Source organism: Oryzias melastigma, linkage group LG15 (assembly GCF_002922805.2).
Source record: "Oryzias melastigma strain HK-1 linkage group LG15, ASM292280v2, whole genome shotgun sequence".
NCBI classification, from domain to species: domain Eukaryota; kingdom Metazoa; phylum Chordata; class Actinopteri; order Beloniformes; family Adrianichthyidae; genus Oryzias; species Oryzias melastigma.
In genome coordinates this window covers 18364473-18381344 of record NC_050526.1, presented here as the reverse complement: position 1 = coordinate 18381344, position 16872 = coordinate 18364473, and the positions used below count along the sequence as shown (strand labels likewise).

At 36.5% G+C, this 16872-nt stretch overlaps 1 protein-coding gene across 2 annotated transcripts in view; it reads left to right on the top strand.

The window, feature by feature from the left end:
- Positions 1 to 16872, top strand: part of LOC118599732 (eukaryotic translation initiation factor 3 subunit A-like) — a 62679-nt gene that overhangs the window by 11158 nt on the left and 34649 nt on the right. For both annotated transcript variants that reach the window (XM_036215593.1, XM_036215592.1), the window contains exon 2: positions 362 to 463. In XM_036215593.1, coding sequence (XP_036071486.1) covers positions 362 to 463 — 102 coding nt within the window. The remainder of the gene's footprint in view (positions 1 to 361; positions 464 to 16872) is intronic.

Below are 16872 nucleotides of genomic sequence, written 5' to 3'. Positions count from 1 at the left end.
TAGGCCAATTTAGGATTTTTTCCATTTTTTCAGGCTAATTTGGAGTTTAGCTAATAATTCAGCTACATGCTAGCTGTTTTGGCTAACAAAGCCTTTTTTTTGGCTAATTTGGCATCTTCAGCGGTAAATTCAGCTTACAGCTTTCACACTAGCAGTATCACATATAAGGCTAGCGTGAATATATCTAGTTTTTAGTTAGTTTAAAGCTAATGTTGGTTAAGATTTGTTTTACATCCACCTTATGGATGACCTTATTAGTCAACTAATTGGAAAAAATATTCAGTCATTAGTCGACTGTTAAATCGTTTGTGGCAGCACTACTAACAACCTCAGGCTAATGAAATCTTAACTCCGCCTTTAGGTCAGCATCATCCAGACGGGGAATTTCTCTGGTGCCACCAACATCTGCTTTGGATCTCTGGGTGAAACTCGACGAGGACTGAGAGGAAATCTTCAACCGTCGGTACGTGGAAGTGACCAACGACTACTTCAAGTCAACGTGCACGACCGGATTGAGAACGGCAGAGCCGCTCGTCAGAATTATTACTCCTATTAAGAGGTTTGATGTATTTTTCACAAAAACAAACATCCAGAGGGGAAATAAAAGAAGAATCCAGTTGAAAATGAAAATTTTATTTCAAACGAATGAAATCCCAATAATTCTACTTCAGCATGAATGAGCTCCATGTCTGAGGACTGACCTCCTGCAGGTGGCGCTGTGGAGTTAAGGTGCATTACAGGCAAAAATAAGATGCTCATTCAGAAAAGATTTTGAGTTCAGGCTACTCTCTTTTGGAGTTTTCTTTTATTATTTAGAGAAGCTAATTATGTTGATCTATTTGGGGGGACAAATAATTCTCTTGTTCAAAGCTCCTTCTGTTTCAGTTTTCACATTTCACATTCTGTCCTGTAGCGTTTCACTTTAAGGTTTTGTCATAAATGGATTTTTAAGAATCCAAAATGCTGGAAACAGATTTAAAACTGGAGTTAAATACACTAAATTTAACAAAACATAGACATATTTTATAATTTTTAATGATTATGAGTCAAGTCCAAATTCCAACTCTACAATGTTTTGTATTAATGTTGAATGCAAACTTTATAATAATACATTATATTATTATAATGTTACAATAATTATGAAATCATATGTTAAATTCTACAAGCCAATCAGACTTTTATTTATTATGCGTTGTCACACATTTGCAGAGTTTACTACGTGAAACATGAAAATAACGGTGACATTTCTTTTAAGGAGAAGCTCAAAAGTTTAAAAGTTTTTTTTTTCAAGCAACAACTGCTAAATGCTAATGCTACGTCATGATGAGATATACACACAAATACCACGGCCCGACAAAAGAGAAGTACCGCAGTAACCTGGAATATGTTGAAATAAGTATTTCTTTATTTCATTTGTCCAAAGCTAGAATAATAACACTTCTGCCTAACTGGGTTTCGAACCCCCAACATTTTTAATGGAGAGCAGCCACACTATCCACTGCACCGACATTTGATAAAGCTCTTTTTTAAAAAAAATTACACTAAATGAGTTAGGCTATTTTGGAGTTTAGCTAATATTTGAGCAAGATCCTAGCTACCCACTTTGGCTTTTTTTTGTTTTTTTTTTCTGTTTTTTTTTAGGCTAATTTCGCATTCAACTAATATTTTAGCTCGCTATCATCTTCAGCGGCCAAATTCAGCTTACAGCATTCACAACATTTTCACAGGTAATGCTATATATATAGTTTTTAGTTAGTTTAAAGCTAATGATGGTTAAGGTCTGTACTTTACATCCAGTTTGCGCACGAACCGATTAGTCGCCTAATCGGAAAAAATAATTGATGATTAGTCGACTATTAAAAGAATCGTTTGTGGCAGCACTAACTTGTTGGATCGCTTGAGCACTTTAACTTCAATCTTGTGATACAAATTACTTTTTGTTGGTGGAACCAATACTCTATTTTCCATGTGTCATGTTTGTATTATTTCTGCAATCTAATTGAATCAATCATATCTCATCTGCTTGTTAAACCAGAAACTATTTTAATTTTCGTGTTTCTTTGACCAATAGTTTTTCTCCTCGGTGTTTAGCTTCACGTGATTTCATTATACGGCCCTTATAATAATCACATATGAGTTTTTGCATCCTGACCTCATTAAAATATTATCATTTAAAACCTGGTAATTCACACATGACCTCATATCTAATGATTGAATACATTTTCAAGTGCATGGCCTTATTCCTTTAAAAGCCTGTACCCTTCTCTTCCTGTAGCGATTGAATTATTTTTTTTTCTGAGATATGTAGGATCTGGGTCTATAAGCCATCTAATCTCAAATGAACTGTAATTACATTTTTCATGAATTTTCTGTCAGTTCCCTGGCAGATTTCTTTTCCCTTTCTTACAGTTTCGTGTCCTTTTTTTAATGACACACAAACTGGATATGATTTAAATTGGCTCGGGTTGTCATGGTTGTAAAAGAGGGCGGTTTCTGCTGATGATGTCAGAAATGGAAATGCTGTAATGAGAGCTCAACAGGTCTGGAGGAGAGCCAAAGTAAACGTCTGTGTGAGTCTGCAGAATAAACCCTCATGATTCACGTGTCGTTGGACGGATGTGTTTCTGTCTCTCTGTGGACACCAGGATCTTCTGGTCACTGCAGAGGATGATTTAATGAAGACGTCTGCATTGGATCATGGGGCCTAGAACCGAGGATTTTAGAGCAGATCTGAACATTCTCTTTGACTGGATCATACACATGTTCTGCATGTGATTCACATGTTTTTAAAGTCAGGGGTGTCCAAACTTTTTGTAAAAAGGGCCACATTTGGTAGGGAGCCAGCCATTCAATCTGACATTATTTGAACTATTTTTATAGCATTAAATGCAAATGTAACCATTATATTGAGTTCAGGTCACAATAAAAGTGTTAACATATTATTTCAATGCCAAGATTTTATGTTTTTCACAGATTACAAATAAACCTAAACAGGTCTTTAAAAAAAAAAAAAGTTAAAATAATTAATAATCGCGATTAATCGCTTTTTTAGTTAGTTTTTGCTGACCACTGAATAATCACACTATGAAATCACACAAAACTGTACATTTGGAATGTTTATTTTTAATTAGTACTGTCAATTGATTACACAAATTAATCAGATTAATCGCACATTTGTGTTGCAATTAATCACAATGTTTTACTAGGTACATTTTTCTGACTATATCCGGCTTTTGAACAAAAACAGACCAGAGAGAAATTTTTCCTCTATTTTTATTTTCTGAAATGTTCATATTTAGTAAGTGTTAACCCAAAAGTGTAAAATGCGTGAACAAACCACATCAACAGTGAGATAATCTGAACTCTAAAGACTTTTGTGTCTGCAGAATTACTCAACAAAACCTTTATCCTGACGTACAGCCATAAGAAACAAACCTGCAGGGCTAATAAATAAATAAATAAATAAACTTTTCTTCATCTTGTTGGCAAAAACAAGCAGTAAGAGGTGAACTTTATATCTGAACTGATGCTTTATTTAACCTTTCATGACCATCAGCATTTATATCTCTTTCCTTTGCTGCTGCAGTCGAGGCTCAGCGATGCGTTGTCATGTTACCGTGACAACAGATCAAATGGTCTGTATTTTGTGAAAAATTGATCTAAACCAAAAATATAAAAAAATTAAAGTACTATAAAGCCGATTTAATATTTATCTTTTAAGTGACAACAGTATAAGTGGGATAATACCCAACAAAATATTTTATTTTATTCACGAGGTGCAATCATTTTGTGTTAAAAAATATTACCGTCTTTTGGCATATTAACACACAAAGTCGTGTTTTTGTAGAAAGGAAACGTTTCAATTTCATCTTGTCCTGGAAGGGGTGACTCTTGCTGTTGACTTTCCTTTTTTTTATTTTATTTATTTCCAGTTGAGTTAGAAAGTGTCACACAACAGTGTTGCCATAGGTTTACAATGTAATTTTGCAAACCACAATCAAGAAAGTGTTTACAAAGATGTTAGGAAGTGCTGGAGGATACATACTATTGATTTTATCTGGGGCTGTAAAATGATCGCAATAATCGCGATTCACTAATTACCGACATTTCAATAAGGAGAGAACTCAGAACTGCGTAGAAAATTTTAATTGTGATGAATTAACAGCTGCAGAATAAGTCTTTTTGGCTGCATAATTATTATATTTTTAATTGCAATGCTTTTTACCTAATCATTGCTTTTAAAAGCCTCATTTTGAGGTATTTTATTGAAATTTGTTACATAATGGTGCAGTAAAAAATCACATTTCAAGTAAAAAGGTGACTTTATGACCCTTTTTATTATAAAGTAATTTGACACCACTGAGAGGTAATTGTTTTTCAATCTTGAAAAATTAACAAAAAGATAATATGAAATGAGATCCAGAATGCTCCAATTTACCAAATTAAAAACAGTAGAGAGACTTTTCTGAGCATTCAAAAATATATTGAACACAAACATAAATGAAATGTTGACGTACAATATTCCACAGTTTACCTCAAGAGCAAGACATGAGGAATTTTATAGTTTCTTTTAACTTATTTGGGTCATTTTAACGAGGCAGAAAGGAAATAAAGAAGAAAATCTAAGAAGGAGGAGATTAAACATTGTAGAGGAATTGAACTATTTAGATGTATTCTTAGATAAACCTTTGCTTCATCTGGACAAAACAAGCTCTAAGAAATTAACTTTACCTCTGAAATGATGCTTCTTAAACTCCTCATTAAGTTTCTCGTTGAGGAGCGATCTGAGTGCAGTAGAAGCTGTTACCATGACACCACATTTTAAATAGTCTGTTTTGGTAAAAAAAAAAAAAAAAAATTTAAAATCTAAAACATAACGGGATTAAAGTTGTAAAAATGTATCCAACATTTATATTATTCATAAATTACCGTGGTATGAGCGGGATAATGCTCTTCCAGGTGTGCATTAACATGGAAGTAATCACCCGACACAAAAACGTGATGTAAAAAAAAAAAGAAAAAAACACGATAAAATATCTGAAATTAATTAATTCTGATTGATGTAATAATTTGACACCCCTAATTTTATCAAAGAAGCTTTCGGGCCGTTGAAATTTGAGTACAGGCCGCATTTGGCCCACGGGCCGGACTTTGGACAACCCTGTTTTAAGTTTTTACACCCATATAAAAACGGTTTAATCTTCTTGCAACCCTGAGCGAGTCAGATATACGATGAGGACACTACATTTACGTAGGTAGAATTTAAATTTAGACAATTATTACACCAGTTTGCAACAAAATTCTTCTGAGAAGCAAATATTTTCAACGTTTTCTCATATCCAGAATGGAAATGTCGATGTTTTTGGAGGAGTTATTGGCTGCGATAGAAACACTAACAGTAATTGAAGTTGAAATCAGACACAATTTGACATTTTCTTTGTTTTTCTCTCCAACATCACACTTTAGCTTCTCTTTTCTTTTGTGCAGTTCAAGTAGATTTTAGGCGAGGTGCTTATAAATCTGTCCCTAATAACAAACAATCTGTTGAATAGGAATCATTTGTTTGTTTCCATACAAATTCAGAATGAATGTAATTACAAAAATACAATTAAATCAATTTTACACATCTTAAAATGAAACATGAATCAGCCCAAAGTACAGATTATTTTCTTTTTGATCACCAGCTGTCACTGCGTCATTTCTTTTCTTTCTGGACCCTAAAATTAGCTGTTTGATGATAGAAAAACAAACACAATTGAACAGACATAACAAAAGCAGAAGGAAATAGAGAAAGACGATGCTTCTCTGTGGCAGTCACACAGGTAGCTGCCGTCTCCAAAGATGTGTAATGACTCTCTGTGCGGTCCAGTTTGTCTTGAATGGATGTGCATGGATTCATCTGGGTTCTTCTGCCCAACTCCCATGCTGTGTGTGTGTAATCTCACTAAATTACAAGAACAAACCACATTCCACTGCCCCCAACGTCTCTAATCAAAACACAAACTAACAGGATTAGTTGGAAAACGTCTTGATCAAACTGTATTTGATTCTGGGGTCAAAGTCAGCCGATTACATTGTTTATAGGTTTGGTTCCAGACAAACCTGCTGCAGATAAAAGTGTCGATTATCACAGAAACTGAAGGGGCTTAAGATTCAGGAGGACAGATACAGACATGAGTCATCCAGCAGGGCTGAGATGGTGTCTACGGTGGCCCTGAAGTACAAATCACGTCAACAAATGACTCCACGCAGAAACATTTCAAGGATCACAATTACAGAATCAAAGCAAATATTTAAAAAATTGCATTACTTTTCAGAAAAAAAAGAAAACCAGTAACAAAAAAAGTAAAAGGGAACTGATGGAAAAAAAGTAATTTCCAAAATCGAGTGCACACATTTCCCAGAAGTCTTTGCCAAAAAACTAGCATACATCGATGCTCACTAGATTAGCGAATATAGACCACAATGCCTTGCGGTTGAACAATTTCAAACAAAAAAAATGTGTTTAAATGTAATATTTGAATAAACCATCCACATTTTTACCGTCAGAACACAGTGGAGTCATAAATAAATCTTGTGAAATGTCAGCATTTGTTTTACTTCGTGAAGTCGGTGACGTCATATCTGGTGTTCAGAAAAACAAAACAAAAGCAGTGAGCTTTGTGTCCGAATTGCCTTTAAAATCCAGGTATAGTTTTTTAGTAGTTAGGGGTTAGTGAGGAATTCGTTCACAATCAGGGACTCAGCTTTGGGCACGTGACGTTTTCAGTGACTAGATCAAAGGGTAGAAATACACATTCAAGATGGCCGCTCGGTGCGAGGATTTTCATCATGAACTTCCATTCATTTTCTTAACCCACGGGGGTAGCAGGGTTCCCGGAAACAGTTCCAGGTGGGATATACCCTGGAGAGATCGCCAGAGCTCATTGAGCTGGATGGATGGCTACGCTAGCCACCCGCTGGATAGCTTAGCAAGCTAATGAGTCTTGCTTCCCAGGTTCAGGCAGAGCCTGGAGAGCCGCTGCAAGGGCCGTTGTATGATGATGTTTTTCTCTTATTTTCATCCAGACAATGATGAAAAGATCCCCCAGTTTTATTTTTATTTCCTGCACAAGTGAATGCGATAGCAGCCGGAGAGACTCTGAAAGATCTGGTGAAAACAAACACAGCAATGTGCTCGCCGGCACCTCCGTAGAGCTCTCCAAAACATATAAACTCAAGCTACTCGCTCAACATCATCCATGTTTTCCATGATGTAGCAACAAATGAATTCCAGAACAACTCAAGGCCTTGAACAGTACATTTTACAGCCGTCACAAAAAAGAGAGGCGGCAGAAACAAATTTGACGGCTCGACCGCTTTTTAAAAATACAAAATAAGTGGAAAGGTATGTACTATAGGACACCGCTGACTGGAAGAAGATATCCAGTATCGCTTCATGGCGCATAAGTTTCAGGTGAAATGATGGACAAAAGTCTTCATTTAATCAGTGCTTTTCTCAGAATGGCATTTTTCTAACATTTCATTTGTTTTCTGGAAATTTCTTTACACTTCGGGGCCAAGGTAATTGTAATTTTTGAAGTATGGCACAAAAGAAAAAGAAAGCCCACTTTTAATTAAGATTAAATTCTGTCTTTTTCTCTTTTTTATGTTATAAAATCCCTTTCAAAGAGGAGTTTGTTAGATTCACCTCATTTATATTCTTCAGATGTTAAGTACTCTACACAAATATTGTGCATGTTCAAGTGCCTTCACTGTCCTTTTTCTACCCGTATGTTTTCTTGCATCAGACTTGTGATTCCGACCTGCAATCTCCCCGGCGGCCGTAACGCGTGGACACCAATTTGAACTTATTTGTCATGGTTTTCAATCAATTGTTGAACTATTTTTGCAGCGTGGCAGGGTGCATTATCCGGCTAAAAGGGGCCACCGCCATCAGGAAATGCTGCTGCCAGGAAGGTGGGGGGTGAGTGTGATCTGTCACAGTGGTTAGATAGGTGTGTCAGAGCACATTATGGCCAGAGCATCACATTGTTTCCGCTGGCTTGGTTTCTTCCCTCTGATGCATCTCGTCCCTGGATAAGACATTTGGTTGGAAAATAGTCTTTGTTGTGTACTACTGCTTTTATTTATGGGTTTGTTGTAGTCTGTGAAATACAGAAAAGGACAGGTCAGTAACATTCGTTCTACCCATCATATTTCCAGTGCAGCATTAAGCCATTGAAACCGAATCTGAAGCTGCAGTATAAATACCTGTCTGCATCTTTAACCTTGATGGTTCATTTTTTATCAAGGATGTCATCTAAATCAAGGGTCCCCAAACTGCGGCCCGCGGGCCGGATCTGGCCCGCCTCCACTTTTCAGAAACGCAGATCAAGACCAACACAGAACGTGGCTTTTTATTCCACCCTTCTGCAGTCTGAACTATGACAGGAGAGGAAAGAATATTTATTGGTTTAATAGTGATTCACTTTGTCTTTATTTCTTTATTATTATTATTTTTCTTCCTTATGTTTTTAGGCGTCTATAGGTCTTCAGCTCTTTCAGCTATTTAAATTTTCAGCTCTTTTCATGCTAGTTTTTTCAACTGTTTTGGCAGTTGTTAAGGATTTCAGGGGCTATTTTAGAGTTTAGCTAATATTTCAGCTCCATGCCAGCTGTTCATTTATGATTTTTTTCCTTTTTTTAGGCTAATTAGAGCTTAGCTAATACTTTAGCTTTAAGCAAGCAGTTTTGTCTAAATGACACATTTTAACATTATATCTTTTTTTTTTTTGGCTAAATAGCCATTTAGCTAATATTTCAGCTACATGCCAGCTGTTTTGGCTAATTTAGGCTTTTTCAGTTTTTAGGCTAATTTGGTGCTTAGCTAATATTTTAGCTTCAAGTGAACAGTTTTGTCTAAATTGCCAATTTTACCAGTTTTTTAGGCTAATTTGCCATTTAGCTAATATTTCAGCAACATGCTAGCTGTTTTAGTTAATTTAGGCTTTTTCAGTTTTTAGGCTAATATGGACCTGAGCTAATATATTAGCTTTATGCTAGCAGTTTTGGCTTAATTACACATTTTACCAGTTTTTTAGGCTAATTTGCCATTTAGCCAATATTTCAACTACATGCTAGCTGTTTTGGCAAAGTTTGGCTTTTTCTCCATTTTTTAGGCTATTTTGGATTTTAGCTAATATTTCAGCTTCATGCTAGCTGTTTTGGCTAATTAAGGCTTTTTCTGTTTTTAGGTTAATTTGGAGCTTAGCTTAGCTTTATGTGAGCAGTTTTGTCTAAATTATACATTTTACCAGATTTTTACGCTAATTTATGATGTAGCTAATATTTTTGCAACATGCTAGCTGTTTTGGCTAATTTTGGCTTTTTCTCATTTTTTTAGGATATTTTGGAGTTTAGCTAATATTTCAGCTACATGCTAGATTTTTTGGCTCATTTTCTTTCAGTCTTTTAGGCTAATTTGTCATTTCGCTAATATTTTAGGTAGCTTTCAGCTTCAGTGCTTTCAGCTATTAGCTTCAGCCATTTCAGCTGTTAGCACTAGCATCTTCAGCAGCCATTTTCAGCTTACAGCATTCACACCAGCATTATTACAGGTAATGTTATATATCAAGTTTTTAAATGTTTCGTTTTATTTATTTATTTTTTTTTTTTATGAAGATTGCAGAAATTAATGATTTAAAATCTGGCTGTGTGTGGCTTTCTGGAAAACCATAAATGTTTACGTTGAGGCTGTGGTTGCTGCACTTTTTCTACAAACCGGACCCCGGTCCCCCATGAGAGAAGAAAACTGTAAAAAGTTTGGGGACCCCTGATCTAAATGGACCCCAAAGTAGCACAGTTTGATTTACAGTCCTATTCTATTTATCACCATGGAAGAATGTTGGTTTTTCCACATGTGAGGATAAAGAAAGCTGGAATAAAGGGTCGACACCTTTCACTGAAAGATCAATGTGCAGCGTTGAACAGGTGCTATTTCACCGGCACACAAGTCAAAAAGTAGCACCCAGTATGAAAGTTTGCCACAATTTGTGCTTGAGTGCTTCTCGTGTGTCTTCAGAGCTGAAGGGTCGCCCTCACAGCTCACACACCAGTGAACATTGTTCAATGAAGACCCTGTTGCCAGTTCAGTGGCTGTTCTAGGAACTGCTTAAAGGTGCTATGATGACACATTCCAAAAAGCTGGTCGTTCCAGCGGCACTGAGACGGAGCATCTCTGGATCTGAGTCAAAGTCACTCAGATCCTCTGACATGACAGATGGAAGAACTCCCTGTTTATTAGCTGTCACCTTCAATGACGTAATGCTGCCTGAGATTATTCACACAAACCTACAGAGGAAACTTAAGTGGAGAAATTTAAAGATGACGCATTTGGTACATGTGATATAAGTTGCATTTTCCATCTTAGCTGTGTTGGCTCTAAACTGCTGGAGATACTGAGGGTGTATTCAGACTGGACACGTTTCATTCGCTTAAAGCACATGTGTCAATGTCAAGGCCCGGGGGCCGGATCCGGACCTCCGGTAATTCTATCCGGCCCTCCAGATCATTATATTTTAATGTTATTAATGGACCGATGTTATCTTTCATCTTTCAGTCTGAATACACCCCAGCGGACTCTGGTCCGGGACCAGGAACTGCTCTTGGACCCATCTTTAAGGTTGTCTTGGTTCGTTTCCTATCGGTCTGAGCTTTGGATCTCTGAGTTCCCTCAGTCTGAATAGGCTCCGTGCTCGGAGTGGAACAACTGGACCAAAATGGCCGCCGTAGCTGGTGATGAGAGTATGAATGAAGGAATGAATCACGTACAAATGTAAAGAAAAAGACTGTCATGTTATCAAACGGAGAAAAGTGTCCAACTGTAGGGCTGTTACTAACGATTATAACAGTAGTTTAGTCTGTGATTATTTATATGGAATTTGTTAACGATTATCGTTTATGTGAGGTGATTTTTTTTTTATTTACAAAAGGTGATAGTATTTCTGATTCTCGGCGTATGGTGCATTCACAGATATTACAATTTTACATGTATAGTTCATGAATTTCAATATCACCTTATAAAAGATAGAACGTTTAAGGTCCCAGATAAACTATATGCTCGCACAAAAGAAGCCATAATTGGGTCGAGCTAAAGGGTTCCTGATCCATGCTCTAAATTATTGTCTAAACTTCCCATAGAAATAGTAATCCATAGATTTTTTTTTTACTTTATTGCAATTAGTGAACAATAAAATATTCAATGTGATTTCTATGCAAGTTTTTAAGTCTTAGATGTTATTGATCGTGTAATGACAGTTCAGCCGGTTGAACATTTTCACCCTGAATCGCAGCAACTCAGAACTGTGACCAATCAGGGACTCGGATTTGGTAGTGACCTGTGGGTGGGGTTTTCTTCGAAACACAAAGGTGTCAATGTATCAATTGTAGGTGGAGGACGAGCCCTAATAAACAGTTAAACACTCTTCAACGGTTGAGGACGGGATATAACGCCTCCAAAAGTTCTTGTTGTGCTTCACGATCCCAATGACTTTGTGACTGGTGGTATTTATAATCATTTAAAATGACAAAAAACAAGTGCAGGAATAGCATAAATTCTGCCACTTGATGCTTTGCCCCGCCCTCACAATTCCTGGCCAATGACTGAAGAGATCTTTAGTCATCTTTTTGTTTACGAGCTTTGGATCGAAACATTTGAATAAATCCACAAATACGTTCATAAATATATTCTTCAGTTTTGATTCCTTGAATAATAAATATTAACATTTGTAATAATAGAACTAAAACACCGGCAATATGATCGGTTAGACTTCCACACACATCCCAGTTTGAGGTCTAGCTGTGAAAGCTGTGCTGCTGTCATGAGATGAGCAGAAATCTGGTGGTTACTGAATTTAGAAACTCTTTTCTTACAGGTTCTTTCTGCTAGAGGTCTGAAAGTGTCTTGCAAAAAGTGAATAGAGAAAGTTAAACGGTGTATTAAGTTAAACAGTGAAATTAAACTGGGTAAAAAATATTGATGTAGTAAAAAGTAATCACCTTTAGAAATAAAAAAAAGTTTCTAATCATATTTGAACTTGAACAGCTTTCTTAAAATAGAATGTTTTAAAATCACAATATAAGAATGAATAGAATTTCTCTTTAAAAACTCAATTTATCATTAGATGTGGAATTACAGAACAATTTGAAAAATAATTAACTTTCTGTTACTTATTGTTGAGTTAGAAACTGTGTTTAAATCTTTTTACATTTCTTTCCCTGTTTGATCAAAATCATCCAAAAATGTTTTACAATTTTCAGCCCTTTTGTGGACTGCTCAAGTGTTTAAATATTTAAAATAAAAATACTAGAATATTAGAATTTAAATGTATATTAAATAATTGTAAATTAAATAATAATGATTTTATTACTTAAATTGTGCTCACAAGAAAATTCATTTTGTGTACCTATTAACTTAAATAGATAAAAATTAGATTTAAAAAGCAGATGATTTTCTGAGAGAAGCTACACAATCTTGAATAGATTAGATCACCAGTTTTCAAATGTTAGATGTAAAAACATTTTTTAAGGGAATTTGTTGCTAAATAAAAAGTGAAAACTGAATTCAGTGCAAAGAAAAAGACATCATATTAACTCTTAGATGCATAAGTGAGGTCAGAAGGGACCACAGGGGTTGTTTTTATTTTAAAATGTTTTTACATTTCCATCCTATAGAAACGTGTAGGTATCAGTAGGTCATGAATCCAAGAGTTAAATAAATATCTTACTCCAAATAAAGAACATGTGGCCCTCTGAGTTACTAACCTGTTTGGATTTAGCCTCAATGGAAGAATTTTAAACAATCGTCTTGTTTAAGATCATTAGAATAAAAGTCTGGGTATGTCTTAAAGCGGCTTTTTATGTGAGCTGAAAACGAGGAAAAACACCCAAGGAGACAGAATCACCTTCAATAAACTGTATGAATGAATTGAACACAGAATCCTTTTCACTAACATTCCTCCTCATGATTTAACGACTGACTCCATCCCTCCCACAATGTTCACCTTGAGGAACATCATCACCGCCCATTACAGCGTCCTCCCCTGTTCAGCTGTCTCTTGAGCTGCTGGGATTATTTTTGGACGGCCGGGGGCTGAATGGAACGTCTGAATTTAAGTCCTTCTGAGTAAAAGCAGGAGATCCTCGCGCAGAAGGATGTGACGGCGTTTCCTTAAGGGTGGATGTCCCTCATGACACAGTCGGTAATTTTATTGGTTTTCTGTGCAGGTTGACTCCTGGAGAGCTCCGCCCCCTTCACCTCCATATATGTGGGTGTGGCTCACAGCTGTTTATACTTTAGCTAATTTGTTGTGTTCTCTTTGTTTCTGTGTCACAGTGTGTTTTCTGTTTTAGTTTTAGACCTCCTTATCTCTGCATTGAGGCCCGTCTGTTAGTTATTATGCTTCTGCAGTTTTTTTCCCACTTGTAGTTGCGTTTTTTTTGTTAATTAATTTATTCTCCTCACTCCACTTCGCCTCTTGGTTCCTGCATCTGGGTCGTCCTGATTCCCCTGTAGCGTCTCGGCCTTCTTCTCTCTGCGAGGTTTGGATCAGGTGAGCTCTGATTTTCATGGGGGTCCTGGTTCTTCTTAACATTTTACAACATCATAGTTCTATTTAGTACACACCCATCTTGCAGTCTCACCAATCTGTGCTAGTTAGTGTTTGTATGAACGTTTGAGAGTGTGGATGTTTTTGTTTGTTCAGGAAAATTAGCCTTTTTGCAAATATTTGTGACAGTAATGAACCCACAAATACCTGGATTGATTCTTTCTGTCTTTCCATCGTACTTCCTTATTTCTCCCTGAACTCTATATGTTCTAGTGAACATCCCTTTCACTCTGCTCCAAAACAATAATTAAGCTCATAAAGTAAATGTTAGCCTTAAAGTAGTTTATACAAATAAAGGATAAAACCTGTCAAAGACCACTGACCCTTAACTGTTTGGTTAACTGATGAACAGGACAAAGAAGAAGTCTGTTTCCAACTAATTTCTTTTACAAGAAGAATTAACCATTCCAACATTTGCTCCATCAGTCAAACTACCCAAGAGCAATAATTTATCTTGAGTTTTCACCCTGTTGGTGCTGTTATACTGACCCTTAGACCCAACCCGGAGCTCTGTCCCTCAGCGTATCAGAGAAGCTACCACTTACAATCTGTTTAATTAATTAATATTTAACAATGTTTGCATTTTTTTAAATTAATAACACTTGTGGGTATTTTAATTGATTGTCTAATAAGCCACTGTGTTCATTCTGGTTCATTGGTGATGCTTTCGATGTGCACCATATGAAAAGTAATACACTAAAATTAAACTTGCAGGAGAGTATTTATCTCATTAGATCCCAGAAAGTATGGTTGCTCTTGTTTTTTCTCTTGAATGGAACACTAGGTCCGGTTGCTCAGTTGTGCTGTTGAGGACAGTATAGTATTTAAGTATGACACGATGTCAATTGTGCAACAACAGGCTGTAACTGACGAGCAGCCCCATGTCTACGATGTAAAATACTTAGGTTAGACATATGTCACAGTAGAGTGAACATGGCCGCCCCATTCACCTATTGAATGTGTGTAAATGGTAAAGAAGTTTAAATAAACCTCCCCTTACATGTTTTTGTTTAATGTATGTGTGAGAAAACTCTTTGACACACCTATAAATCTATAAATGAAACACAATGTAAACCCATGACTATCAGCTCTTCTAGTAAGATGTAGTTCAAAGTACTAAAGACACGAGTTGAGTCAATAAGATTCAGCAGGAGGATAATCAGGACCTCCAAATCTGCTTTAATACGTATACTTCTGTTAGAAAAGGGGGATTATTCCGTACAGTCTCATATCTGTTGGGTGAAGGTAATGGTCCTTTCTCCAATTCAATTCAATTCAGTTTTATTTATATAGCCCAAAATCACAAAGAGATTTGCCTCATTGGGCTTCAAAATATAAACAATTGTGTTATCCCTGCCCTTAGACCCTCCCTCCCGGTAAGGAAAAACTCCTAAAAAAACCTGAGTCAGGAAAAAAAGAAGAAACCTTAGGGATTCCCACATGAAGGAGAGATCCTATCCCAGGACGGACAGGCGATACCAGAACAGTTAAAGAAAGATTAGCTTCTACAACTACGTATCTAAAAGAGTTCATTCAGATGGAGCTGAGGAACGAGTGATGATTAAGTCCATAGTCAAGATGAAGCAGAAGTGCAGTCCACAGCCAGGAGGAAAGACGACCCAGCAGGAATCACTCTCACTCAGACATGCGGGATGGTGTCGGGGGCGTGGTCCACGGCCAAGAGTGGGAGCGTGGGCGATCCACCGGGCATCTGAAATCTCTCCCGCTCCCCAGAGGAGAGTGAATAAGTGGAATAAGTCAGAAAACAGATTTAAGTGTGCTTTCTGGACATGTTTTTAAACATATCTATTCAGGAAAATGCCTTAGGGTAGGCCAAGAACTGACTGGAGACGACGTTTTCAGCTGGCTGGTTAACAAGCGTGTATCCTCTTAAACCTGGAGGCAAAAGGGGGTAAAAAGAGAGAGAGAGGTGTCTGGAGCTCTGCATGCACTGTTCAAACGGTCCAGACACGGAACAATGGGTACAATGAATGAATGGATGGATAGGATACATGGATACGATATTATACATGGATGCAATACATGGATACGATACGTGGATAGAATATGATTAATGGATAAAATATGTGGATAAGAATCGAGACATGGGTACCATATGGTATGTGGATATTGTACGATACATGGATATAATACATGGACACAATATGTGGATACGATATGATACATGGATGCAATACGATACATGGATAAGACACATGGATACCATATTGTTCATATTCTTTAATATGTTAACTTTACAGATGGAAAACTAAACCAATAAACATGAAACATATGATACATGGACACGATATATGGATACGATATGATACTTGGATGCGATACGATGTGTTGATAAATGATACATGGAAGAGATTTGATACTTGGAATACGATATGTGGAAATGATATGATACATGGATGCGATACGATGCTTGGATATGATACAATAGATAGAAACTTTATTCATCCCACTAGGGTAAACTGGTGGTGGAAGGGCAACACATCCAAAGACAAGTTGCCCAACATAAATAGTTGCTCAAAATTTTGGAAGGGAAGTTTGGCTCTTTCACAGATCAGTAGTTGTTTATTTATTTATTATAGTGGTAGAGTTACAAATGAGTAAAATGTTAGTAAAAGTGGTGATTTTATATTGGTAATCTATGATTTTGAATATATTTTTAATTTTCTCCTGGATCATTTGGACCCTAAAAGTGTTAAAATAAGTATAAGGTTTCTCTTTGTTTGTTAGCATTGTTTTTTTTTTATTTTAGCTTCTAATCTAATACTTTCATAGATTGTTTCACATATAAACTGTAATAAATCTTGTAACAAACTTGTAACCTGTTCACCTGCCTTCATCCAACAGTCGCTGGGTTTACTCAGGCCGCCCTGTGACCCCAAGATGAATGGATGGATTCAAACATAATACCTTATTTTTCTGAGTTGCTGTTTGAAAAAGAACTGTTTTGATCTAAAGCCGTTTAAGTCTTTCTTTGTGGTGCAGTAGCTCACACCCAGCGGCTAATGTGGAAAAAGGCTTGTAATTGACGAGCAGAAAGAATAGCTGGGCAAAGATTGGGAAGAAATGATGTGTAACATACCACTTTAAAACATAAATATGAATGTTAATCTAAATTACTAGCTTTTTTTCTCTTCAGGACTTTTAGTTTTCTTCTATAAAAATCCGTAAACAAGTCTATTAGGCTTTATGCTTTCTACTTTCG